Source organism: Grammomys surdaster, unplaced genomic scaffold (assembly GCF_004785775.1).
Source record: "Grammomys surdaster isolate TR1022 unplaced genomic scaffold, NIH_TR_1.0 125756, whole genome shotgun sequence".
In the NCBI taxonomy this organism is placed as follows: domain Eukaryota; kingdom Metazoa; phylum Chordata; class Mammalia; order Rodentia; family Muridae; genus Grammomys; species Grammomys surdaster.
Window position 1 is genome coordinate 1,214,879 of NW_021620588.1, and position 25,508 is coordinate 1,240,386.

Below are 25,508 nucleotides of genomic sequence, written 5' to 3' on the forward strand. Positions count from 1 at the left end.
CTATCCATGGTTCTGAAACATTTGGGCTGGCAAGTGGGAGTTGGTTGGTCCCGATTCTGAGCAGCTCTCATCTTTCCCTCTCCCGACCCATCTTGGTCTCTGGATATGAAGTTACATTCTCCCCATAATATTTGTGTGGCCTTGAACAAGTTACTCAATATTAGTGGTTATGGCCCTAGTGGCAGCTACTGGCGTACTTTAAGATAGGCTTAGTGACCTCTGGGTATTCACATTGATGGCCTGTCAGATCAGGGCTCTGGGGACAGTTCATTGACACACTACCTGTCTACTTATATGCAAAGGCCTAGGTTCCAATCCCCGTACAGGGTGTGAGAAGGATCAGTGAATGGTGAACTCTACGAATTGATGCCTTTGAATCCTGACATTCATCAATCAGCCCCCTCCCTGTGCTGTGTCCACTGCTGCCTCCACAGCCCAGAAGCCTGTCCCTCTATTAGTTCAGGTCTCCTACCCCAGAGCACTGTTGCCTCAGCGACTGCTAAAGATGAAAAGTCCATTCTCTGAGCCAGTGAGGAGACCCAGAACCTCCACAGAACAGGTAACTGTGGTCAAGCCCACTCAGGCTGTTGACCCCTATTCCCACCCCAGTCTCATGAATTCATATGCCACCCTTCATGGCTTATGTTGACTGATGGGAGCTGACAATTAGGCTCAGTGGTAGAGCATTTATTTGCTCATACACAAGGCCTGGGTTTCTTTCCCCAGCACAGAACAGAGATAAACCTTACATCTTAACTCCCCCCAAAACTCAAACCCTTCATCCAGCATAAGGACAGGCAGTAAGGTTCTAAGCAACTCTATTTGACAGTCAACCAGATGAAATGCCAGAGAAAAGCCATTCAAAAAACTTTTTATTTTGTGATTAGTGTGAAATTGCCTCATTTTCAGTGCAGGTGACTCTCCTTCCCAGGAAACAAAAATTGAAGAATGGGTTTTTTTTTCTTCCAACATTATAGTCTCCACGAGGCCCTTGGAACCCCCATACTCTCCAACACAGTTCTGAGTCAACAGTAATCCAAAGACCAGGGTTGGTGGGAGGCAGTGATGAGAGTGGTCACCAGTCAGGAGGTTGGGAGGTAGAAAGTCCCAACCTCAGGCCTGCTCAGGTTTGGGGCTGCCATGTGTATAACATAGAAAGGGGCTGGGAGAGTTCCCCTGCTCTCCAAGGGCCCCTTTTGCCAGGCATGGCTTGATTCCACCGAGGGCTCAGCTGAGACAGGGGCAGAAAATGGCTGTAGGCTGTTAGCTAGCTTCACAAGGTGCTGGTGCTTGTGCCCCGGAGCCCAACACCACGGGCAAACTGTTCTAGTAGGCCCCCGATGGCACCAGAGGGACTGGGGGCTGCTGCTCGAAGCCCCACTGTGCCGCTATATGCAGCCAAGAAGGCAGACCGCACCTCCTGCAGCCGTGTCTCCCGGTCACTCGGAGCTGTAAGTCTGTAGGGAAGGAGAGAGATGAATATATTACCATAGGACAGGATCCAACGACGTCATTCCAAGTGGCCTATTCTGGAATTTTCAACTGCATAAAGTCAGCATCTAGCTTGTGGTCCAGACTCCAAATATATGGATGGCCTCACTCTCCCTTACACATAATGAACTTTCAGCTCTGTCTACTCTTCCACACATAACTTTTACTGGGCACTGACTCTTCTGCTTTCTGCTGGACAAACCACCATTCTGGTGATGATGCGCAAGGTGCAGCTAAGCAGTGGCATATTTGCTCCAACACCCGTTGGCTCCCATTCCCTCTAAGAACAAGCTGAGGCACAAGCCTCGTATCTGCCAGTAAGGAGGCACTCTCCCATCTCCAACCCCAAGATATGGCAACAGGTCTCAGTGGCTAACAGGCTACAGCTTTCTTGTGGCTAGGACTGAACACCCTACCCTCTAGGAGGAGATTGAGCCTTTGGAAACCTAGCTGCCCTAAAGAGGCCAAGATCTCCCAGTGGAAAGCCCTGGGCTCTAGCTGCACTTTCAATCCTGAGGCCTCCCAGGTATACAGCTGGAAAGGGATCGCTCCAATTCTTCTCCCTTCCCTATTAGGACTCTGATCATGGCATTGAGAAAGCCTCGCTCCATTGTCTGGAATTACAGGTCAATTAGGGAAATAAGCACACACGACTCAGGCTTAGCCATGTGTAAATTCCACACAGGGTTGTCTCATGCCCTAGAGTGTCTGTAACAGAAGGGGTTTGAGGTTATCTGGCACCCATCCTCTGGACTCAAGGTCAGGTATGTGCAGACATTCTGCTAGTCGGCCGGAGAGCACTCTTCCAGGGCCACAGACCCAGATGAGTCTCCACAGCCATCCACAAAGACCAGTGAGGACACTAACTCATCCCAACTTTCTGTCCTCTGAAAGCCATACTTGGAGAATCCATCTCCAAGATTCTGTAGAGGCAACAGCAGTGTGCCCCTTCCTAATAAGCCCAGGTCTCGGGGAAACAGATGCAAGTCTGGGAATAGAGGACAGTCTTGAGGCCAAGAGGAGGAGACAAGTCCTTAGGGAGATAGGCTGGTAGGAGTTGTCTGAGAGGCAGAGAGAAGCAGCATGCTCTGGGCAAAGCAAAGTCAAACTGATCCTACAGCAGTACAAGGAAAATGAGGCGATGCCCATCTCTGCAACCCTAGGTGTCTGTTGGCAGGCAGACATGGGAGGGGAGACATGGGTCCTTTCTCAGGCTGGAGGCCATGTGCATGTCTCTCGGCTTCTCTTCAGCTTCCGTGGAGAAAAGGATGTCTCTGTATCCATACAATATAAGGGAAAGTCAAGGGTCTGCCTGTGTATTCACATGGCCTTTTACGTTCAGGAAGAAGGAACAAAGACTATTCCGTTTAGTGACAAGAAATGGAATTCCCCCTCTCTCAAGAGCTGTTTAACAGGCTTGGGAAAGTCAAGGCTAAGAGTTCAAGACACAGACTGGGAACAAAGCAGCTAGGATTTAGAGCACTTCCTCCTAAAAAAGTCTAAGGATGTCTTCACAAGGAATGGAGACTCCAACTCATAATCTTGGAGACTGAGATAACATAATCTGCCCTTTTGAGAAGTTCCCAGATTGGGGGGGGTGCTGGTTAGGATTCAGAGACCACCTCAGACTTTGTATGACTATTTGTTTGGATGATCTGGAGCTGCACCTGCTTGCTTCTGAGGTAAGGGATGCTGATGAGCAGGGCAGGGGTAGCCCATGCTGTCTCCAGAGAGGATTCTTTCACCATTCTGGCAGAATACTTCTTAAAAAGATCTAAGGACTTTCTATCCTCCAAAAATGGGATGGGGATGTGGCTTGCTTGGTAGAGTGGTTGCTTAGCATGGATGAAGTTGAGTTCCATCCTCAAGACCACATAGATCTTGAGATCACATAGGCTTGGGGGCCCTGCATGTAATCTCGACATGTAGAAGGTAAAGGCAAGCTATCAGAATTTCAAGGTGACCTTTGGCTACTACTCTAACCAATCCAACCTAGGCTAGAGGTTGTCTCAAAAACAAACCCCAAAACCAAAAACCAAAAACCCAAGATCTAGCTTTGTGACTTGGGACCTGGCTGCCAGGGAGGCTTAAGCAATGGATATGGAAACCCTGTGGTGACCTACCGGATGTAGGGCGAGGACCTGGGAGCATTCAGTTACCCCAGTGTCTATCAAGGCTCTGTGTGACTTTAGGAGGATCCTCATCTTTCCTGATTTCCAGAGTAATTTTCCTCCAATCCAGCAGCAAGGGCTTGAATGTTGTGAACCAGATTCCAGTAGTAGTGATGGGCGAGTCTCTACCGTCTCCAGCCTTCCCAACATGGTTGGAGGTCAGAAAGAAGGCCTACTAGAGGGCCTGTTATGTACATCTGAGGAGCAGGCTTTATTCCTGGGGCACTGGAGGTTCTTCTCCTGCCTGACATCTACCAGCCACCAAGGCTGGCAAGGGGGCCATGTGGCTTCCCCAGAGGAAGAGGCATATGATCCAGCAGTGCCATCCAGTCCTTATTTTTGTCCTTTAGCAAAAGTGGAAGAGTCGGGGTAGAAAGAACTCTTGGTTCTGCTTAGATTGCAGACCCAGGCTACCCCAGTGCCACTCTTCTCTGGCCTCTAACATACACCTACTTTCCTACCCCACTGTTCTGGTTTCAAAGGATTCTTATGTCAGGCAAAGCCTCGTACATAAATAGAATCCTCTATAGTTACAGTCCAGCTAGCTTTCCCTCAGGGTACACCTGACACATCTGTGGATGGGCTTTTGGATGCTGAGGAGAGTGAACATGAAGCCTAACGCACTTCCTGAGCAGCCACAGGAGTCTTTCACTCCCTGGGGATCCACAGGCTGCAGACAAAATGGGGGAAGGGCAGAGACTCCCAAGCTGTTCCCTCAGGTCAGCCTCACCCTCACTGCTGACCAGCACTCCTGATTGCTCTCCAGCTTTTGACATGGCAGGGGAGTATCCTGCCTTCTCAAGCAAGACACTTACAGACAACTGTTAGGGAGCTCATCCTGGAAGCTGAAAGGGAGAGAGGAGTCTGTGTGCAGGACAGGCCGTTCCTGAATACTGCCACAGCCCGATACCATCTGCCAGCTGCCAAAGTCTGTGGAGAGAGAGGATCCGGGCAGGGGATGGTCCACTGATCTGGGGCAGAGAGGAGAGAGAGGGAGATGATGCAGTCAGTCATATGCCTGACAGGGGTGCCCTGGGGAAGGGGGGCAACACAATGGCCCTGTGCCATGGCTGAGGTTCTGATAGAGCAGCTGAAAGCCAACTACTTTCTCCAGAAGAACAAACAAAACTGGGTAAGGAGTGACTGAGAAAGAAGACTATGAGGTGTGCTGGGCTGTGAGGAGTGCTTTGTGCAGATGCAGAAGCCAAAGACCAAGAGCAAAGCAGGGCAAACGAGGTTCCCCAGACCCAAAGCCCATGGCGGATGTGCCTCTCCTGGAGGCTGCTGCAGTAAAGTAGACCTCAACAGGAAGAGGAGGCTGGAGCCGGGCCCAAGGGCAGTCACCCACTCTGTGACATGCATCTGTGCCTCGTGGAACCCAGGGCCACTGAGATCTTATCAGAAGGGAGGACAAGCCTTTTGGAAACTGTGGAGGGTGTTGACCTAGATGGATGAGTGAACAGACAAAGCCCCGAGGTCCCCCTTCTTCTGCAGTTCCTTCCAGGAGCCAGAGTTTGCATTCAAGAGCATCACAGAGCAAATTCATGGCTGTGCCCGGAGGGGAGGGATGAGTCAAATCAGGCTGCAAATTGACAGCTTCATCAGGCCTCTTCCACAAGAGGGAGGTTTGGAGTTGGGGAGGGAGCTGTGCTGCCTTTCCTCCTCACTCAGTTTAAGCTTTCTACTCTGTCCTGGACAGCAGCTGACCTGTGGGCGTCTGGGAGGCTTCAAGTCAGTCTCTGGCATCAAGCCCAGAACTTACTACATAGCCCAGGCTGGCCTCAAATTTAAGCAGTCCTCCTGTCTTAGCCTCCCAAGTGCTAAGATTGACCTTTTATTGTTTAACTTAAAAATAGCAAGACAGCTCCCACAAGGATCCAGAAACAGGGCTACAGTATAAACAGTGGTGGGCCAGGAAGCAGGGAGCAGATACTTTACCTTACTTAGCTGCTGGCATCAGTGGATCCTGAGGTGACAATACTCTCCCCCCCCATTATTTAGCATATATATATAATTTTTAAATTTTACACACATTGGTATTCTGACTCTATCTATGTCTGTGTGAGGGTATCAGATACCCTGGAACTAGAGTTACAGACAGTTGTGAGCTATTGTATAGGTGTTGGGAATTGAACCCAGGTCCTCTGGAAGATCAGCCAGTGCTCTTAACCACTGAGCCATTTCTCCAGCTCCTGATTAGCCAAATCTTACTGTCAAGCACCTGTGACCTAAGTACAGCTCTGCTGATCTCTTTGAAAGAAGCCTGAAACAAACTATGTAGTCCAATCCTCCTGCCTCAGCTTCCCACCATACCAGGATACAGAGTTTCATTTTCATATCACACTTATGTATGTTTATGTAATCCATGCATGCCATAGTGGATGTCAGAAGACAACCTGCAGGAGGAGTTGCTTCTCTCCCTCTACATGTGGATCCTTGGGATTGAACTTAGATCATTAGGCTGGTCATCTCATAGGCCTTATGAGGTAGGTTTTTTGAACTCCAGTTTTACTATATACAGGTTTGTTCTGAATTAGAAGCACCTTGAGAGAAGGGGAAACAAATGGCTTTCCACATTAAAAGCTGCTGCAAACTGAAATGTCCGCAACACTGGGCCTTGCCACATTCATCACTGTGGTGACTCTTGGCCAAGTGTGATGTCTTTAGAGATGAAAACAGGACATGGTCTACTACCTGACAGAAGCCACGAGGGTGCATGAAGCCAAGCTTTCTGGTTTCTAGATAGATAAACCTCAGACCTGTGAATCACAGCCAGTCTCCAAAGAGAAGCCTGCCTTGGGTGTTCTGGCTATGCTGGGCCTTTAACCAATACAAACCTCCAGGGGCACAGCCTGGCTCCTCAGTCTCCACAGCCTATCTGATGGGTAGATTCTTTTCCTATTTTTAGCAGCTTATGGGAAACAGCTTCTAAGACTCAAAGGAGATGAAGGGGGGGGGGGGGGGGGGCACCTGAGAAGAGGGAGCTGGAAAGATGAGACATTCCTAGACAAGTAATGCAATGAAGTTTCTCAAGGCCCATCCTGGAAGCTCGCCCAGGGAATCACAGCCAGGGAATGTATTACTGCCTAGTGCCCCTTAGGTCCTCTGGTCCCCTGGGGTTGTCAATTCCGTTTGCTTTCCAGATACAATACCAGCACAGGAAGAGGGTATCCCTCTTACAGAACAGAAACAGCTTTCAGTGAGTAGCCACTCTTGAGAGACACTGAAAATTTTCAAAAATGAGCACATGAGAAACTCCTACCTGAAGTAAAGTCAAAGCATAGGTTATGTAAAATAACCATTCAGCTCTTGCATTTGACAGACACTTGATACTTAGATTACAGTAGACTAAATGGACAGGCTAGAGACAAAAGCTAAGTGTCCTTCTGGAGGAGCCTGTGCCTGTATCTGAGAAGGGAGGAAGACCTGTAGTAAGCTCAGTGCTTCGGTCGCCCTCACCAGCTTCAGTAAGGCTTCAGCCCAGTGCCCTGGGCTCCTTTACAAGTGTCAACAAAGCCTGCAAAGAAAGAAGTCTCAATTTTTGCCTCCTGCTCAAGCACCAAAAACATGGCCAAGCATCCCTTAAACTGGAGCTGTGGAGTTTTGTTCTAGACTGGGGACCTGGACAACCTAAGCCTCTGTATAGGATGGTGGCTTCTTGGCAGCATTTTAGTCTTGTAGCTGGCCCCAGCCAAGGCCCAGCCTCCCTACCTCCTGGCAGACACCTGGCTAAGAGCGGTTATAGCCAGGGGGCTTTTAGCTTCTAGTTTCTATACTGAAACACAAAAAATATGGATACAAAGAGTACTGGCTAAATTCAGGCAAAAAATAAGTCTGAGTGAGGCACCAGTCCTGGCCTTTTACCAGCTGTCCAGTACCCAGACATGTCTGGCAGATAAATGATTGATAAGAACAGTTCCTAAAACAAAAAGAAAACAGCCTCAGTTTTGTCATGACCATTTGTGGAAAGAGTAAGTACCATGCCAGGTATGATACCTTACCTGGTATCATACTTACTTCATTACTCCCGTTTTACCCTAATTTACAGGGCTCAGGAGTCACCGTTGCCGTTTAAGAATTGGGTAAAAGAACTAAGCTCAGAGCAGACTGATTTGTCCCCCAAGTTGCACAGCTGGGAAGACTAAAGCTGTGACTGAAATCAGGTCTGGCCCAAGCCCATTCTAGCCAATTTTCCTTAAAAACAAAACCAAAAGAAGACAGGGGCTCACCTTGTAGCCCTGACTAGCTAGCCTGAAACTACTGTAGGCTAGGCCAACTTCAGACAGGTCTACTGCCTCAGCTTCTCAAGTGCTGGGATTAAAGGTGTGTGCTACCACTGCTGGCTGATTTTCCTTCTTAATATGAGTAAGGCTAGCTCATGAAGATGTCTTTTAAGTGTGGCTGGAAGAAGAGGCCTTCATGAGAGCCTTCTGTGTGAGAAAGGAAAGCAAGGGGAGTCTCAGGAGCTGCCAGCAGCCACTGTGGCAAAATGGAGAGAGCTAGCCAGAGAAGCAATCAAATAGGTTTGGGACCCTGATAAGACTATACCTGAAGTACCTTTTCCACTTGTCTCGTTTCCCTTATTGCTTTCTGAAAGCATCTGAACCAATCATGCTGTCATAGAATGTCTGAAAGTAGCTTCCTGTCTGAAGAATCTGATTACAGACTAGAAAAAGGAAAGCCATTCACCAGGTAGCAAATTATGTGAAGGGAATATCTGAGCCAGGTCCTAGATTTGAGGGGCTTATGTTACCTGATCCTCTTGACACCAGTCATAAAGGCAACCTGGGATGCATCTCAAGGATGGCTCCATGGCCTCTCTGCCCAAGAACCTGGGAGGGGAACTCTTACTAAACTGGTCTTTCCCTTTTTACATTTGAGCATGTTGGCCCAGCAAGGGCTCCTACATTCCTATATTAACTCATGGAGAAGTCTTGGGGCTCAGTCTTCTCCCCAAGGTCTCAAGCTGGGACTGCCTTAGGTATGTTAGCACCCTGTAAGATCTGGAGCAGGAGAGCAACTGTGTGGTGCAGAGACCAGTGAGTCTTCTCTGCTATATAAAGACAGCCTGGGACAGAGCTCAGTGCTTTAGAATGAGCAGGTGGCAGGCAGTGCCTGGGGGAGCAGCTAACTGGGCAGCAGAGGTTAGTTCCTGTGTTGCTACTTAGCTATTCAACCAGGCTGTTGGGTGTCTCTCAGCCAAGTTCATCTGCTCTTCAGGCAGCTCGGCATCAAGCTGGGCTCAGTGGTGGCACCATCTTCCTTGGTCATGGACAGCACTGTGCCAGAACCCCCACCCTCACTCCTAAGGAGACCTAAGAGCAGAGATTAAGGCCATGCCAAGGTGGAGCAGGGCAACTTCCTAGTTAAGGCTGAAGTAGGCATGTACAATTAAAACCCCGTGGCTGATTATACAACAGCAGTGAAAAGCCAAAAACTCACTGTCTTCCCAGTGACAAATGTGGATTACAGCCTGGTAAGAATCAACACTCCACAGAACTTCCCTCCCCATTTCATGAGCAAAACCTCAGATTCCTCTCATGGGGTCCTGCTTTAAGAAAGACAACTTTAGAGAATGTGGAGCACACGAGATCTAGCACACTCACATTGGCAGTGGCAGTGGTAGTCAGATAGCTTTCCTAAAGGGGTGTTTTCCACACAGAACTGCCTACAGCACTGAAGACCTGATTGGCTACTGTTACCTAAGAGGCAGAGTAGCTAATGACGGGATCCCTCAGGCACTTTAAGATAAAAGAGACTAAATTAATTTTAATGTTAATGGAAATACATAATTAGAATGCTCCAAATCAGAATAGTGTAGTCTTTCAAACCAATGGCAGCAAATGTCCGATTCAGAACTGCTTTGCCTGGCTAGCTGGCCTAGCTCTGGGCAGATGCTCACAGAAGACGCTGCTCATAACACACTGTCTGTCCAGTCCCCATTTAAGTCCATATTATCTCTGGCCTGGCCTTGGGGTATAGGGCTTTGAGGTTGGAGGTGGATCCCCCAATACTCCTAAGCTACCCAGAGAGAGGACCTTTGTGGCCATTCGGGACCAGCTGATAAAGTCACTCAAAGGTTTAAAAAAAAAAATGCACAAGATTGAAAGATGTTATGACAGTAGGTGGGGAAGCAGAAGGGGATGATAAAAACATGGATGTAGGAATACTGAGAGGTCAACATGGGAGTTGTCTACAGCTGGGGAAAGGCCAGGATGGCAAGGAGAACCTTCTGCTTTCCTTCCCAGTTACTCAGTGGCGCTACACAGGCAGAAAAGGAGGCAGGGACCATGAGCAAGAACCTCAGCTCAGACAACAAGAATCTTAATAGTGCCACTACAACCCAGAGTGGCCCTAAGGACAGCCAAGTGTAGATGAGGGGTCACAGCAACAGGCATACATGCCAGCCCCACATGTAGGATGTGAGCAGGGACAGGCAATGTGGCTGTCTGCTTGGCCCTGGCTCTATTTAGTCACAGCTACCAAGTCTCCAATGGGTTATAGTCTTGGCTCAACAAATACATCAGGGTTTGCAGATGGCACCGAGATGAAGGGCCCACTTGTAGGTAGGGCACATAGGACATAGAGGCCACCTCTGGCCAGAGCAGCTGGCATCAAGCTTGCCCACCACTCATCTGGTCTGCCTCCCTGAGGAAGATGCTTCAGCTCCTTACTCCATTGTCTCCTATTGTCCAGGGAGTGAAGGAAGGTACCAGAAGTTTTAACCTTTTAACAGGCCTGCTACCAAGGAGGACACTGAGTCAGAAAGCTACATGGACATTACATGGCAAAGCTGGGGTCAAGTCTAAGTGGGATTCCAGAACTCACGCCCATTTTGCTAATCCTTTAGTGACCTCTCGGCCCTACAGTGTTCTGTTCTCTTCAGAAGGGCTATGAATTCTCTAGGATTTAGGCAGGAAAGCAATCAGCACACTCAGTCATTCTTTGGAATATGAGATGGAAAAAGTAGGACCATCAGCTAGGAAATGCTTTCCCCAAAGTGCCAGACCACCCCCACCCACATTCACTAGCCCTGGTGCACACTCGGTTTTCACTCTACCCAGGAGGCAACATCCTGGTCTCACTGTGGCACACCTGTCCTGACTCAGTTGATGCTTTTCAATACATACTGAGTTGCTGTGGTATTCCACAGCCACACATCTGGTTGACCCCTTCTCTGCTGTAGCTTCTCCATCAGTGTGGACATGAGATGTGAGATGTAATGAACCCAGAGTGTTCCAACTCATCTTGAGTAACAATGGGTAGTCCAGAGGTCTGGGATCTTCCAAAGTTGACACATGGTGGTAAGTCCTGACCATCATTACAACGTTTGTGTACCCATGTACTGCACAGCATTCCAGGAAACAATTACACGTTTGTACAAACCAGTGAAGGCTCTGTGCCCCTACAGCAATCTCCTTCAAAAACAGTGGGCCTGCTAAGCATCCACTTCCTTCAGCTCCCAAGTAGCTATCCATCAAAGCACATACTAAGGAAACCTAGCTAGCTTAAATGTGAGATTCCCCACTTTCAACCTTGATGGAGGAAAGCCAGCCACAGCCTCCAGCAGGCTCCTTACCCCTTGAGGTTCCTTTACCTGGGTTTGGGGACCTCAAGAGGACTGCTGCCCATCCTGAAAAAGTTGTCAGAATGGTTTGAGGATGAAGAGCTAGAAGACTTGGCTTCAGTGAGCCCATGGTGTGAAGGTAGGCGGTCCTCAGAGGGCTGTGGCCGGCTCCAGAGCATACTCTGTGGGGAGGATGAGTGACTCTTCCTCCTGTGGCAGAAGAGCAAGGTTGTCACAACTGGATCCCCAGAGTCACTTTGTCTATGGGGAAAATGTCATACACAGTAGGCACAAATACTTGGCCCTCTCCCAGACTCAAGCCCAAGGTAACAAGGGCTGGGACTTTAAGAAGCTAAAACAGTCAAATGCACTGGCCCATTAGCCTCAGATCATTTGAGAACATTGTTCTTAGTGGCACACTAGCTGCTCCATTCCCTCACTCACAAGTGCTACACAAACTCCTGCCACATTTCAGTGGGAGGACCCTCAAAGCACCCACCTTTTGTTTTAAGATGGCTCCACACCTCCTGGCACACTGGATGGATAGGTGCTCTTCCCTCCCCCATTTCATTGCTGCTCCTTGGTCCCATTGGGAGCACCAGCCCTTTATGCTTCTGGGGTACCATGCAGTGCCCCTCACCAACCAGATGGCTGGGCTCTGAGGCCCAGTACTGACAGCAGGGGATGAAGCTATGTTCTCAAGCCTTCTGTGAGAGTCCCCTTTGTTCCTGGGGCTAAAGCCTGGCTCCCTAGGGCTGGTGGCCTTGGACTACAGCTGTGAGTTTACTCTATCTCAGTCTGGCCCCTCACCAAGCTGCCTGAGTTGGTGCTCCTGCCGGGGCAAGTTCCACAGTCTCATAGCTGAAGCTCCCCACGGCTCCAGGTGAGTGCTCCAAGACCAGGGAGAAGTCGCTGCTTAAGCTGGTTGTGCTGCCTCGATCTCTGTGTCCTGAAATCAGCAGAAAGTTAGCATGCTACTCCTTCCCCACAACCAGTCCACTACCCATCTCCCTTTTCAACACTATATGGCTAGACAAATAAGCTTCTAGCACAGTTCCCCATGTGGTCTATCCTCAGATAGCTATGGTGAAGAAGTAAAGTCTATTAGGGGTCAGGACTCACTCAACATGCAGATATCTTCCACAGTGAAGCCTACATCCCGAGTTGGCAAACTCTTCCTCCTAGAACGACAACCCCAAGCAGGACATTTCAGCTGTAGCTGGAGTTTTCTCTGTTCTCTCCTCCTGACTTTGCCCAGCCTGAACAATAGTTCCAAACCCTGGCACCTCATGGAATGGGTCCTACCAACAGAGTCTGCCAAGCAACAGGCCCACTTCCAGATCTGCCAGCTTAGCTCTGCTGGCCACATGTGCCAGACTGAAGTCAGCACAGCCTGCTTTTTCTGACCAGCTTGGCCACCTGGGACATATGTATGGCCCAACAAGTGGTAACTTTGGGAAAAGAAGACAAGTCAACTCACAGGACCCAAGTTCTCACTGGAGTTCCAGAGCAACTGCCAGATATATGAGATTGTTCTCCAGGCTGGAAACAGATTTCTGCTCCACTGTGCAGATGACCAGGCTGGTTTTGAACTCTAAGATCTGTCTGCCAAATTCTGGGACTAAGATGTGCACCATGATGCCCAGCTGAGTAGGATTCAGTTTCTATAGGGTCATATTCTGAATTTTTTTTTCTTTTTATGGTACCAAAGCTTGAACTCAGGGCCTGGAGCATGGGAGGCAGGCACTGAGCTACTGAGCTACATCCCACTCACAGATGGCTGACCATAGGGCTCACGACCGATGAGCTCAAGCTTGGGAGGAGGTCTGTCCACACGCTGGCTCCTCCTACAGCATCAGCAGCAGCATCTTCCCCATAAGCGACTACTCATTCCCTGATCACTTAGATCCTCAGCATGGACACTCGCTCCAGTGCTCAGGGCTGGGGTAAACGGCAGTGCCCCACAGTGTGGAGGACTGCCCCTTGAGTGCCTTTGCCTTCCTCCACTTACCTCTGGGTCTTCAGACAGAACTCTTCGGAGGTGATATGCTTCAAAAAATTGAAGCAAAAGAAGAAAATCTGAAGGAGAAAAAGCAGAGCACAGTGAGAAGCTAGCCTTTCCCAATGTGACGACAGAGACAGCAGAACATGCAGAAGAGTGCTACTGGCTGCTCTAGTTAACTCCTTTTGGGCAGTGACCTTCTTTGGGGACCCTGCTAGATCTTCTGGTTTATGACTGATGTGGGTGATACAGAGGGCTCAGCAAGGATGGGCAGGTGCCCATGGGCTGGGGGTAGGGAAGATGTAATGTGCTTCTTTTCTGAGAACAGAGGTCCAATGTAGAGCCTTCAAATCTTCAACACACATATTCTCAACTCTTACGATGAAAATAAGGAGTTCCCACTTCCATCTAAGAGCCCAGGGAGGCTACTGACAGGAGGGCAGCTGGGAGGAGAGTATCTTAGGCAAGGGGATTAGTGGATAAGGCAGGACAGAAGAAGAAAGGCATGGAGAACAGTGCACCAGATACAAGATCTGAACTGGGTAGGGCAGCCATAGTCTGGCTGACTGTACTACGCTCTGGAACTGTGAGGCCCAAGTCTTCACTGTGAAGTGGATACAGGCAGATTGACTCTGGCAGCAAACCCATTCCCATGAGCAAATCACAGCCAGGGCACTAGTCCAGTGGCCTCTAGAAACACACTAGAGGCTTTGGTTTATTTAACCTGCACAACACACAAGGCTATACACCACCCACGAAAAAGTGCAACCCATGAGACACAGAAAAACATCCATACAGTCCCACAAAGCCCTGTAAGATTTCCTCAAAAAACGGCAGAGGGTTGGCTCACATCTGGTAGGTAGGAAATGCTGCATTACATAAAATGACACAGGTGTTTCATCAGACTCTTGAGCCTTTTAATGTGCTAATGTATCCTGAGAACCTCAAAGATAGAAGGTAGGGTAAAGAGGCACTTAACAGTTTTTAGCTTACTATATTACAGAGGTGTTTGTAGTCTGGAGAGGCAAAAGCCCCAGCTCTCCAATCCTGGAGACCCTATGCATATACTGGTGGGACTCAGAGCCCAGTCCACTCAGCCTCATTTTTGCCCTTATTCTCTGAAGGGAGCATCTGGCTTGTTCTGGGGGAGGAGGCAGATGGAGTAGAGGACAGAATGTCCTAAAGCACCAGCAAAATCTCCAAAGAGGCTACAAAGAGGCCTTCCGCACAGATTTCAATGCCAAAGGCTCTGCCTCTGGCAGAGTTCATGGGGCCTCTGAGGAGCAGGCTTATGAGCTCTGCAGACACATAAGTACTCAGAGAGATTGGAAGGGAGATGAGCAGCTGGGCAGAAGCAACAAAAGCAAGCTGGAGATAAGATGCCCAAGGAGGAAGCAAGCTCAGGGGAGAGAGTGAGAGCGAGAGCGAGAGGGAGAGAGGAGGATGCCTCTTGATATTGGGGGTGAGTGGAGACAGAACCAACACTGTCATGACAGGCATCTGTGTCTATCCATGAGACACCAGGAGACTCAAGGTGAAGCCTGCTGCTCAAGGTCACCTAGGCAGTAAGCAGGACCAGCAGAGACACACTCACGCCAAACTTGAGATCTGACGCTGGGGGAACTACAAGCAGGCAAGGATGTGGGAAGGGCAGAGAGGGCAGAGGCAGCAAGGCAGAGGAGGCAGAGGAATCTGACTACACTGAAAAGAAAGGACAAGGAGAACCTGGAGGCAGCCTACAAATGAGAAGCATGCAGAACCCTGGGTGTACAGACCACCTTGGAAAAGGGAAGGGACTCTGAGTGTCTTGGAAAAGGGCAGGATTAAAGACAAAGCACTCCATGTTTCAACTTTTGGCATGTAGAGTCATGAAAAGCAACTTGTACACTGGTTCCAGAGCCAACTGCAGAAAGAAGACAATTAGCCTAAAATGATCGTAGTAGCTGTGGCCAGAACTTTCTCTGTGGTACAAAGGGAGTCCAAGGTCCACACAGGGCTCTGTGCTCTTGCTTTTCCCACCACACTGTCTGAGGGAAGGGGGATGGCAAGCTCATCCAAGTATCCTGGGTGGAGAAACTACCTTCACAGCATGGCAACCAGAATCAATGTCCTGTCTTAAGGTATGGAAGATGCCTACGTGGGGGTACTTACCTCCTCCCCTTTGCTGAGCCGATCTACCAACATGTGTCTGAAAAAGAAGAGCGAGAAGGTTAAAGCACAACACAGGGCTGAGGCAGACGTGTGACCCACAGACAGACCAAGTTTTTGGTACCAAGGCATCACATGAAGCCTGCCAACATCTTTGATCCTTTCCAAAGGGAGCCAACTTTTTTCCTCCTCAGCTGTTCTCTTATCTCTGTTCCTCATAAGAGAAGTGAATACACCATGCTCACACACACCTCAAAGGCCGGTGTTCCTTGAACACTTACCCAAAGAGGAACCAGTCATAGGCCACAGTCAGGTAGAGGATCTCAGCAGGCTTCAGGGATGTGTGAATTAGCCCGTCCTGGAGAGAAGAAGGGTGTCAAGATCAGAAAGCTGCCTTCTTAGTACAGGCCCCCTTGCTCCAGGAGCAAATCACACCACAGACTGGGTAACATGACCACTCTTAACCCTACCCCATCCCCCAATCATGACACCTGCTGAATGTGCCCATACACCAAAGCCTTTATGCATCCTGGAGACACACCAAAGGGTAGAACCTAACAGGGTCTCTGCATTCTTCCTGACCCCAGCTCTCTCATACTCACAGCCCACAAGGAAAGGCGTAGAAGAGAGATGAAGAGGGGGGTCCGATCCCAGCCCGAGATACAGTGTACCAGCAGCCCGCTGTCATCTGTTGTGGAACAGGAGCACCAAATGAGAGAACCAGACAGGGCTCTTCTGAAACCCCTGTCTGAAAAAGGCCTCCAGGCCAGCTTAAGTGTTCCTCTTCCCCAGGGACCTGTTCAAAGTTTCTCCAATTTCATGCTAGAAATGAGTGGGTGGGAGCATCTGTCTGGGTTTCTAGCATCTTAGTTGAAGTTCTCTTTTTAATTGTATTCATTTTAATTGTGTGTGTGCACATAAGAGTACACAGGTCAGAGAACAGCTTGTGGGAATTTGTTCTCTTCCACCATGGTCCTGGGCATAGTACCCAATTCATTAAGCTTGTGCAGCAAGTGTGTTTTTAAGCTCTCGGCACACTCTGGGTAAGAAGCCAGCCCAAAAAGTCTCTTTGGTTTGGGGGATTCAAAGAGAGGTGACCACACGTTCCCAGCCAGTGGTTTGCAGGCTTGGGACGCTGGGATACTTACCATCTCGGTTCATGATGAAAAGCAGCAGTTTCAGGTAGTTCTGTGTTTGTTGTACTAGGTCCCAACTCTGGTGGGCAAAACAGAAAAGGGATCGAGACATAAATATGACCAGGAATGGACATTTTAAATTACTACCAAAACAACAACAAGCAACCAACCAGAACAAAAAAACACTGTCTGTGCATGGTAACATGAGCCCATGACCTCAGCACTCACTTAGGAGGCAAGAGGAACATGAGTTTGAGGCCAGTCTTGGCTACATACCAATTATTCAAAGTACCAAAACAAATATGAATGCCAGCTAGGGTGTGGGTCAGTGGCAGGGCACATGCTTTGTATTTAAGAGATGCTGGGTTCTGTGCTAGCACCAAAAAATCTAACAAAAATGCTGCCAGGTGTGATGGTATGCCTTTGTAATCCCAGCACTTAGGAGGCCAGAAAGGAGGGTCAGTAAAATTCAAGACCAGCCTCAGCTACGCCAGCCTGGGTATGAGACCCTACCTCAAGCTAACAAATGGTGCCAAGCATGAGTTTTTGGGCAGCAGTTCTACAAAGCTCTTGATCTTCAGCTCTAGGCCTCAAACTCCAAATACCTTAAGACTCATTCCTCAGATCCAGGAGTTCTTGCATTCATCTCCCTGAACCCTCCCTTACTCAGTGCTCTGAGAGTAAGGAAGAAAAGTCTTCAGCAGGTGCTCTCAAGCAACCACATGCCGGGGGTGGGGGGGGGGGGGGGGGGCAGGGTGGATACTGTTTGCATACAGCCTTTGATCTTCGTCACATGGAAACCAACACAGATACAAACCTTCTCAATCACCCTTTCACTCGCCTTTACTGCTGTTCACTGCATGCTAGCTCTTTTTCATCAGTGTTTAACATTGTGTGTGTGGGGGGGGAGGGAAGAGGGAGAAGAGGGAGAGGGAGAAGGGGGAGGGGAGAGGGGGAGAGAGAGGGAGAGAGGGAGAGAGGGAGAGAGGGAGAGAGGGAGAGAGAGGGGGAGACGGGGAGAGGGGAGAGAGACCCACTCCTGGGGTTGAAGAGCACTGGCTGCTCTTACAGAGGATCAGGATTCAATTTCCTGCACCCAAATCTGTAACTGCAGTTCTGAAGTGGCTCAAGGGAATCTGATATCTTCTGGCCTCCTTGCACATTTGTGGCATTGGACACTAGTGCACAGACATGTATGCAGGAAAAACACCTATATGCATTAAATAATTTAATTGTTGTAACACTACATTACATGTAATACTCCTGGCCATGGCATGTATGTGAAGGTAAGGAGAACTTCTGGGGCTCAGTTCTCTCCTCTTCCCTCTGTATGAGTTCAGGGGATCAAATCCAGGTTGTCAGGCTTGGCAACAACCAACCACTTTTATCCACTGAGCCATCTGCTGCCTCCTTTTTCTTTTTTAGTGATTGTCTTCCTATATTAGCCTAGGTTAGTCTGAAACTCATGTTCTTTCTGCTTCTGCCTCTTTAGTGGTGGGATTACACATAAGTACCACCATGCCCAGCACTACACTGTCTTTTGATGAATAATGTACATAGTGTAGGCTCACTGGGTGGGAGTCAGGAAATACATGCTGCCAAGAATCTGTTTAAGCTAAGTGAGAGGGCTAGACCAGGCACTACGGAGCAGCCCACTCTCAATCTAAATTCCATGGAGGGGTCTGACCCAGTTCTGCAGAGCCATTTTCCCTTGCTAGGGACAGCCTCTGCTCTCTTAGGACACAACTGCCTATCAGCATTCGGGGCTGTGCAGAGAGGGTGGTGCATGCCAACGAAGAGAGCACTTCCCTAGGGGGGAAGGGAACACGGCACCTGTAATTGCAATGGTTTTCCCAGGAATTTAAAGCAGACTCATTTACCTGACCCTCCCACGTCCCCAGAGAGTTGTGACCCACTTTCAGCAGCTCCAGAGACCTGCTGCAGCAATGTGCTAATGAAGCTATTACTAGCAGGATCGTGAGGGTCTCTATACGCATCTGGCTCAACATGTAAGACACATTATTGCCAAGAGATTTCCTCTGAGCAGGGATTCTGCAGAGTGAGGACAGGAGCCATTGAGCAGGAAGTCTCAGGTTAGGCTTGCTGTGAAGACAGCAGCTGCAAGGGGAGGGCAGGGACCAAGGTGGAGGGCTCTGCAGAGCGACAAGCGGTGCAGATCTAAAGGAGACTTGGATCAGGAAGACATAGCATGTGCCCAGGGCTGGGCCCAGGTATCTGTGGGGAGGTCCACACTGGGGAGACCCAAAGCCACACAAGATGGGCTGAGGAATGGGTCTGGTAGCACCAGACTCGAGGATTTTAGGGAAAATGAACAACAGTTAAGATCACCCAGTGAGGTATAGCACTAGAGAATTTGGGACTCCAAAGCTAACACGCAGAGAGGACAGAGTGCACTCCTGGCTGAAGATGACATGGGGAAGACTCAGTGAGACCAACTGACTTGACTGCTTCGATCAAGGAAGTGTTTCTTTGACTTGCTATCCTGACACCATCACGTGCCTGGAATCACATCCATGTCCATTCTCTGAAACCAGCTAGCCAGCAGCCTGGTTCTCACTGACATGAAGGCACTCCAGCATGCCTCTGTCCTCATAGAGCTTACAGAGCATATCTCTAAACCTGTGACTAGAGCTCAGTGGAAAATTCCACGATAGATACCCAGGGGGCTAATGGGAAGGTAGATCCAGGCATCCAATCATCAGGGATGGGGAGAGGAGGCAAATCAGGAAAGTCTTCCTGAAGTGGACACAGGCCAAATCCTGAAGGGCAAGGTGTCAGCCAGACAGGAGGAAGCTGAAAAGAGAGCAGCCAGGCAACAGAACAGGGCTTGGGAAAGGTGGCAGGGCTTGGGAAAGGTGCCAGAAGAGCTACTTGTCCTGTCTGAGGCAAGTGGGCAAGCAGAAAGGGAGACTCCCAACAGCTGTCAGCTTGTGACAGTTAAACAGTGTGGATGGAGAGCCAGCTCCATCTTTAAGGTTTCTGCAGTCAAATGAGGTCAGGCAGCTCTGCACTTCTAACAGAACACATTAAAAAGAAAAATGAAAAGCTGCTAAGCCCAGATGTGGAAAACCAGACTTTGTGAGGTCCCCTGGAAATAGATCCCTCTGGTGGACGAAAGTCATTGGGTTACATCCAGAAGACTAACTCTCTAGGTCAGAAGCAAGTAAGGAGTGCTGTGTTGTGATGGTGCACACCTTTAAGATCTCTGAATTCAAGGCCGGTCTGATGGTCTACACAGAGAGTTCCAGGTCAACTAGGGCTATATAGTGAGACCTTGTCTGGGGGGAAAAAGCACATGCAAAAAGACAATAGACAAGCAGTTCCTCTTTGTCTGGGATAGGGAATGTCAGAATACCACAGCATTTGCACAAGGGTCTCAAAAGATAGGAAACAGAGTCCCTTGGCCACACCATCTCCTTTATACTGCCTGCATGCTCAGGCCCTCACCTGATACTGGCTCCAGTCAATGTTCAGAGATTGAGTCAGGAAGTTGGGGATGTTCAATGGGGCATCGACGTAGTCCTAAGGACAGAATGACACTGAGATGTAATTGAGCGGCAGATGTACTTGTAGCAACAACAAGTCCTAGCTCTGAAGCTGAAACAGCCCTCCATAGTGCTTGCCCTCTTCTGGGACAGATGCTTGGGGTACTCTGGAATAGCTTAAAAAGCAAAGTGACCAGGTCATTATGGCTGAAGGAAGTTTATGTCAGAAGCTGAAGTATTTGAAGCTTTAAGAAGCAAAAGCAAGCCATTGGAGGCTCCCTGCACACAATCTGTTACCTGAACAAACAATGCTGCTTCCAGAAAGCCATGAAAAACAGGGAGAGGAAGGCTGTGCTGTGAGACATTCACACACACATGCAAGTAGCAGAGGAAGACATACTAATTCAGGCAGTAACAAAGAAAAGAAGAAAAGGGTAGTATTCTCCCTGCGAGGATGACTAGCTCTCTGTGGTCTCCTGTTACAAAGCAGCAGACTTGAATACTGTTACACATACCTGCTTCCAGTTAAATATGAGCCCTTCAGCCATGTAATCCCGATCTTTATATTCCTTGAAGAATTCACAGCCTGGAAAAAAGGCAAGGTTACAACATTTCCTGTTCTGGTCAAAAAAAAAAAAAAAAAAAAAAAAAGGCTTCTGAGACAGCCCTAGGTGCAAAGGACTCGCCCAGCCTTCTAGCCTGGTGGCCTTGGAAGCGTGAGATCAACAGCCAGAGCAAGCTCCTGACATCACTTTATTTCTAGCTATACAAGGTCCCAATTGTCCCCAAGACTGTGTTCCCTGGTCACTAGTGATGCAAATCCCTTTTACTTCTACAAGCTCAGTCATAGCAGGAGTCCACTGTCTTGCAGAAGTTGAGGCATCGTCTTTGAAAATTACACAGCTTGAATATACAACTTTCAGAGAGGACTGCATGTCCTTCCTTACTCCAGACATGTGGACCATGCCTGAAGCTAACAAGTGCTCAGCTGACATCACTATCGCCAATGCAGCAGGTAAAGGTACTTTATTATTCCCAAGAAACTATCAGGTGAGGCCTTAGCAACACAGGGAGGAACTGGGCAGAGAAGAGGCTTTGAAAGCAAGCCCAACTCCTAAGTGCAGTTTTTACCCACACCTGTGACTGGGATTAAGTTGGTGAATGTCATAGAGGCCAAATTTCCCCACTTGTGGGATGGTTGCTTTAGGCTGAAATGTAGTAGTACATGTAAGATAGTATAGTCAGCTGCACAGCTGCTCAGGTACCTGTAACACTCAAATGGCAATACATAACTGACATCACATGCATCTAAGCTTCTTGGCTTAGTCAACTAGTTTTGTTTTCTAGAGACAGAGTCTATGTAGCCCAGACTAACCTGGAACTGGCTATGCAGACCATGCTGGCCTTGAACTGAGGTCTATACCTGCCCCTGCCTCCTAAGTGCACCACCATGCCAGACTTAGTCAATTCTTGCTCTGCAAGCAGCACCTAGCTGCTCTGGTTACAGCCTGCCTTTGTTGGATGAACACACCCACTTTGTTAGTGGGTGCTCCTGTGGCATCAAGTCACAGGGTAAGGGAAGGCACTTGGAGAACAACTTCTTAGAGTGACTTTTGAATTCCTTAGCTAATGCGTGTGCTGATGCTAGCAGGCACATGGCTTTGGCTACACAAAGTCCAGTGAGATTCTAGAAGGTAGCAAATTCTTAATTCTGTGAGAGGCCAGAGGCTGAGTGCCCAGGGACTTCTGGGCTTGCCTCGGGGTAAAGAGGGCCTCTGAGGAGAGGAAGGTAGAGTCCTAGCCTATGTGTCCAACGTGGCTTTCCTTTCACATACTAATACCCCCATATTCAAAACGGACTGAGAAGTCAGGAGATAATCTTTAGCCATAACACTTCAGCCTATTTTAGGTGCCTTCCCAGGTGAAAGAACAGCTGTAACTATCAGAGGCTTTGAGGCTTATGAGCCTGGGCTAAGAGGAGACCCCAATTATCTCTAAGGGCACCATGAAATTTTCTGCTTTTCTCAACCCTGAATGCTAGATCAAGTCCACAGGCCCCAAGCTGAGTTATGAAAAACCCTATGATGCACACAATTTTCACAAGAAACTAACAAAATTAAAACAGACAGACATGGTGCCAGGCAGTTCCTGATCTCGTTATTACAATAAGCTTCTGAACCCACGAGTAAGGGCAAAAGCAGGGAGAGTAACACTTCACTTCAAAGGAAACACATTAGTCTTGTGCAGTAGCGTTTGGCCCCATCTCTTCTTATGCTGTGAAGGAAAAGTTGGGAGCACTGCCCATTTCCAATACAAGCTAAACTGATACTATCCTCAGTCCCCTGTGAGCCCTGAAGTTCTTATAGGACTCAAATGACAGTCCTTAAAGGCCTAAGATATCTTATGACTTTCAAGAACAGCAATCTCATTTCGTAAAGTGACACAGGCATGAAGAGAAAGTCAAGAACACAAGCATGTTAACTCAACTTTTCTGTCCCTTTACTCTTTACGGCTGTGTCTGGCTGGTTTTCATTTTGGCTTGTCCTTTGTACCCCCCTCCTTTCCCAACACACAAAATCATTAGACGAACGAAGTACATACAAATCTGATGGAAATAAATTCAGATCAGTCTTTATTTTATGCCACTCTTTTTGCTCAGTTTTGGTAAGTACTTTCCCCTCTACATACTGAGAACATCAACTAGATAACTGTGTATCTTGCTCCTCACCTTGTGTTAAGAAAGTCTCACCGTGTAGTCCTGGCTGGCCTGGACTACGCTACACAGATAAGATCTTACAGTGACTATCTCTGCCTCCCAAGTACTGGAATTATAGCTGTTTGTACCATGTGCTCCTGCTCACCGTACTGAGCATTATTCTCTATGACTATGGAATATTTGTCTCTATCAATGGAAGTACCATCATTTACTTTTTTGTTTTTTGTTTTTTTTGTTTTTTTCGAGACAGGGTTTCTCTGTGTAGCCCTGGCTATCCTGGAACTCACTCTGTAGACCAGGCTGGCCTCAAACTCTCGAACTCAGAAATCCGCTTGCCTCTGCCTCCCAAGTGCTGGGATTAAAGGTGTGCGCCACCACTGCCCGACTCATCATTTACTTTTTTAAAAAGCTTTTCCCCCAATTAATTTATTTCTTCACTTTATATCTGATTGCAGTCCCTCCTTTTCCTCAGTCCCTCTCACACGGGCTCCTCCTCCACCCCCATTTAATTAATTCTTAATGAAACTATGCCCTGATTTTGCTATTACAGGCAGACATTACACGAAGATCTTCACCTTAAGCCAGGTGGACTGTGACTCAATGACAGGTTATTAGGAAAATAACAAAGGGCGTTAACATCGAGGAATCTGTAGTTAAGTTACCAAACTACAACCAAAGACACCCTGCACAACTGGTTTTGGAAGGAGACAAATGCTACTTTTCCCAGCCATGCCCTTTTTGGAACTCGGATATAAACAAGCATATGGATGTATGCTCCTCAGGGAACACATCTTATCACATGGAGTAGCTGAGGCTGTGGTTTCCTAGTAGCCACTCCCACAGAGCCAATGATGGCTCCAGCACTGAACACAAGGGCATCTACTGAAGACTGGGTGGTTCTGAAGTAAGAAGCCTTTGCCTCAGTGAGCATCCAGCATCGTCAAGCTCAGTGGTATCTTTATAACCTACATCAGCCCAAAGTTGCTCTTAGGCAAGAGAAAGTTTCAAAAGCCTTTCTTCCCAAACTCCTCATAGGAACTATAATTTTCAGAGCCTAATAGGGCTAAACCAGGTGTCATTATTCCCATGGTATAAAAGAGGGAAATGAGTCTCAGAAGGTTGAGGGACTTATTCCAGCAAGGGCAGGGAGTTCTACCCAGTCCCACAGGGCACCAAACATATAGCTGGCAGAAAAGAATGTCACAAGACTGCATGGTAGACACTGAGGACTATCAAGAGTGGGTCTGAAGACCATCCACCATTTGATGAGAACACTCGCAAGAACTAGCTGAACTTACACAGTTCTGTGAGAGGCTATAGCAGCCTGCTATTGGCTACATGTCTCTTAAGACTAGGACAGAAAGCCCCAGCCCAGACTGAAGACATGTCAGTGCTGAGTAGTAGAGGTTTTGAGGGGGAAGGCATTTTTTGCTATGATCCACAAAGCCTGGCACTCATGTTTAGTGAGCAGGAAGGGACAGTGAGAACCACAGTGTCACACAGCTCCAGCTTCCAGTGTGAGAATACAGCTTGGCCAGAGAGAGGCAAAGTGGCTCTGTAGATACCAAAGTGCCCTGCATAGGGAGGTTACTGTATAATTACTGATGACAGAGCACTGGTTTTCTGTCCCACAATCAGCACTGTGTGGGGAGATATCCCCAAATAGCTCTGGACATATATGAGAAGGCACGCACTCTATGGGTTAGAGCATGAATGATGGCTGACAGAGCACTTGTCATTTCTTCATATGTACAAAGGCCATAAGGCTATGCAAGACCTAGTCTTTAGGAGAAACCCCTGAATTAAAGTTTTTCAAGTACCAAGTACTACCTGAAGGGACCTGAAACTCAGAGAAGTAATGGTTTTCAAGGTTGTAGCTCTTGAGTGCCAGGATCAGATCCCATCCCAGACCACCACCACTCCCTACATTAACAAAAACAAACAAACAAACAAACAAACAAAAAACAAAACAAAAAAAGACTGCAGGATCCTGTCTGACCCTCAGTCAATGACGTGTGTGTGATCTGGGGCCCAGATGTCCATGCTGCCTGACAAAGCTCCTCCCGGAACGCTCCCAGGATACATACGCACAGGAAGTTTGACCCTGGCCTCCTACCTGGATATGGAATAGAGAGGAGAGTGAAGTTTGCATAGCGCTGGGCTTTGTCCACCTTCTCAGAGGAGGTCACACTACAAGACAGGAACATGTGTTATGGTACCCCAACACGCATACACACAATACACACACTTTCCCAAATGAGTGTTACAATTTCTTAAGGTGAACCTTTTGCTAAAAATCTGTCTCTCTCAGACTTAGGAATGATATCCTCAGCAGCACACAATTAAATGTTCTTCCCTGTCCCCATCTGAACAACTCAAATAAGAGAGGTCTTTTTTCACTCTAACAAATCAGCAGGCCTCAACCAGTACCCAAGGGTTGGAGAGAACCTTGCAAATCATCGGCTCCATGGAGGCATGAGGCACGTCCACTCCTGGTCCTGAGGGTGGGACAGAGCTGAGCAGTAGGAAGCACTTCTCTACCTCCAAAGGCCACTCCTAAACATGGGAACATGTAGCTCAGAGTATTGCACACCTGTCATCCCAGGATTTGGGAGGCTGAGCTAGAAGGATCCTCACAAATTCAGGGCCAGTGTGGGCTACACAGTGAGTTCAAGGCTGTATTTCAAGACCATATCTCCAAAAACAAAACAAAACACAAAAACAAAACAAAACAAAACAAAACTCAAAAAACAAAAACAAAACTGCCAAAA

The 25,508-nt window shown here is 48.3% G+C and overlaps 1 protein-coding gene across 7 annotated transcripts in view; it reads right to left on the reverse strand.

Annotated features, from left to right (window-relative positions):
* Positions 1-855: 855 nt before the first annotated feature.
* The window catches only part of Mtmr14 (myotubularin related protein 14), a 42,893-nt gene continuing 18,240 nt past the window's right edge, over positions 856-25,508 (reverse strand). For 3 of the 7 annotated variants that reach the window (XM_028788629.1, XM_028788630.1, XM_028788633.1), the window contains 14 exons: positions 24,854-24,927; positions 20,537-20,607; positions 19,984-20,058; positions 16,528-16,594; positions 15,982-16,067; positions 15,661-15,737; positions 15,383-15,419; positions 13,241-13,308; positions 12,352-12,410; positions 12,040-12,178; positions 11,260-11,439; positions 4,478-4,633; positions 3,615-3,801; positions 1,323-1,457 (listed from right to left, as the gene is read on the reverse strand). In XM_028788629.1, the coding sequence (XP_028644462.1) occupies positions 1,440-1,457; positions 3,615-3,801; positions 4,478-4,633; positions 11,260-11,439; positions 12,040-12,178; positions 12,352-12,410; positions 13,241-13,308; positions 15,383-15,419; positions 15,661-15,737; positions 15,982-16,067; positions 16,528-16,594; positions 19,984-20,058; positions 20,537-20,607; positions 24,854-24,927 (1,294 nt within the window). In that variant the 3' untranslated portion in view covers positions 1,323-1,439. Of the gene's footprint in view, positions 1,458-3,614; positions 3,802-4,477; positions 4,634-11,259; positions 11,440-12,039; positions 12,179-12,351; positions 12,411-13,240; positions 13,309-15,382; positions 15,420-15,660; positions 15,738-15,981; positions 16,068-16,527; positions 16,595-19,983; positions 20,059-20,536; positions 20,608-24,853; positions 24,928-25,508 lie in introns of all 7 variants that reach the window. The other 4 variants (XM_028788631.1, XM_028788634.1, XM_028788632.1 and 1 more) reach the window with 2 other exon arrangements.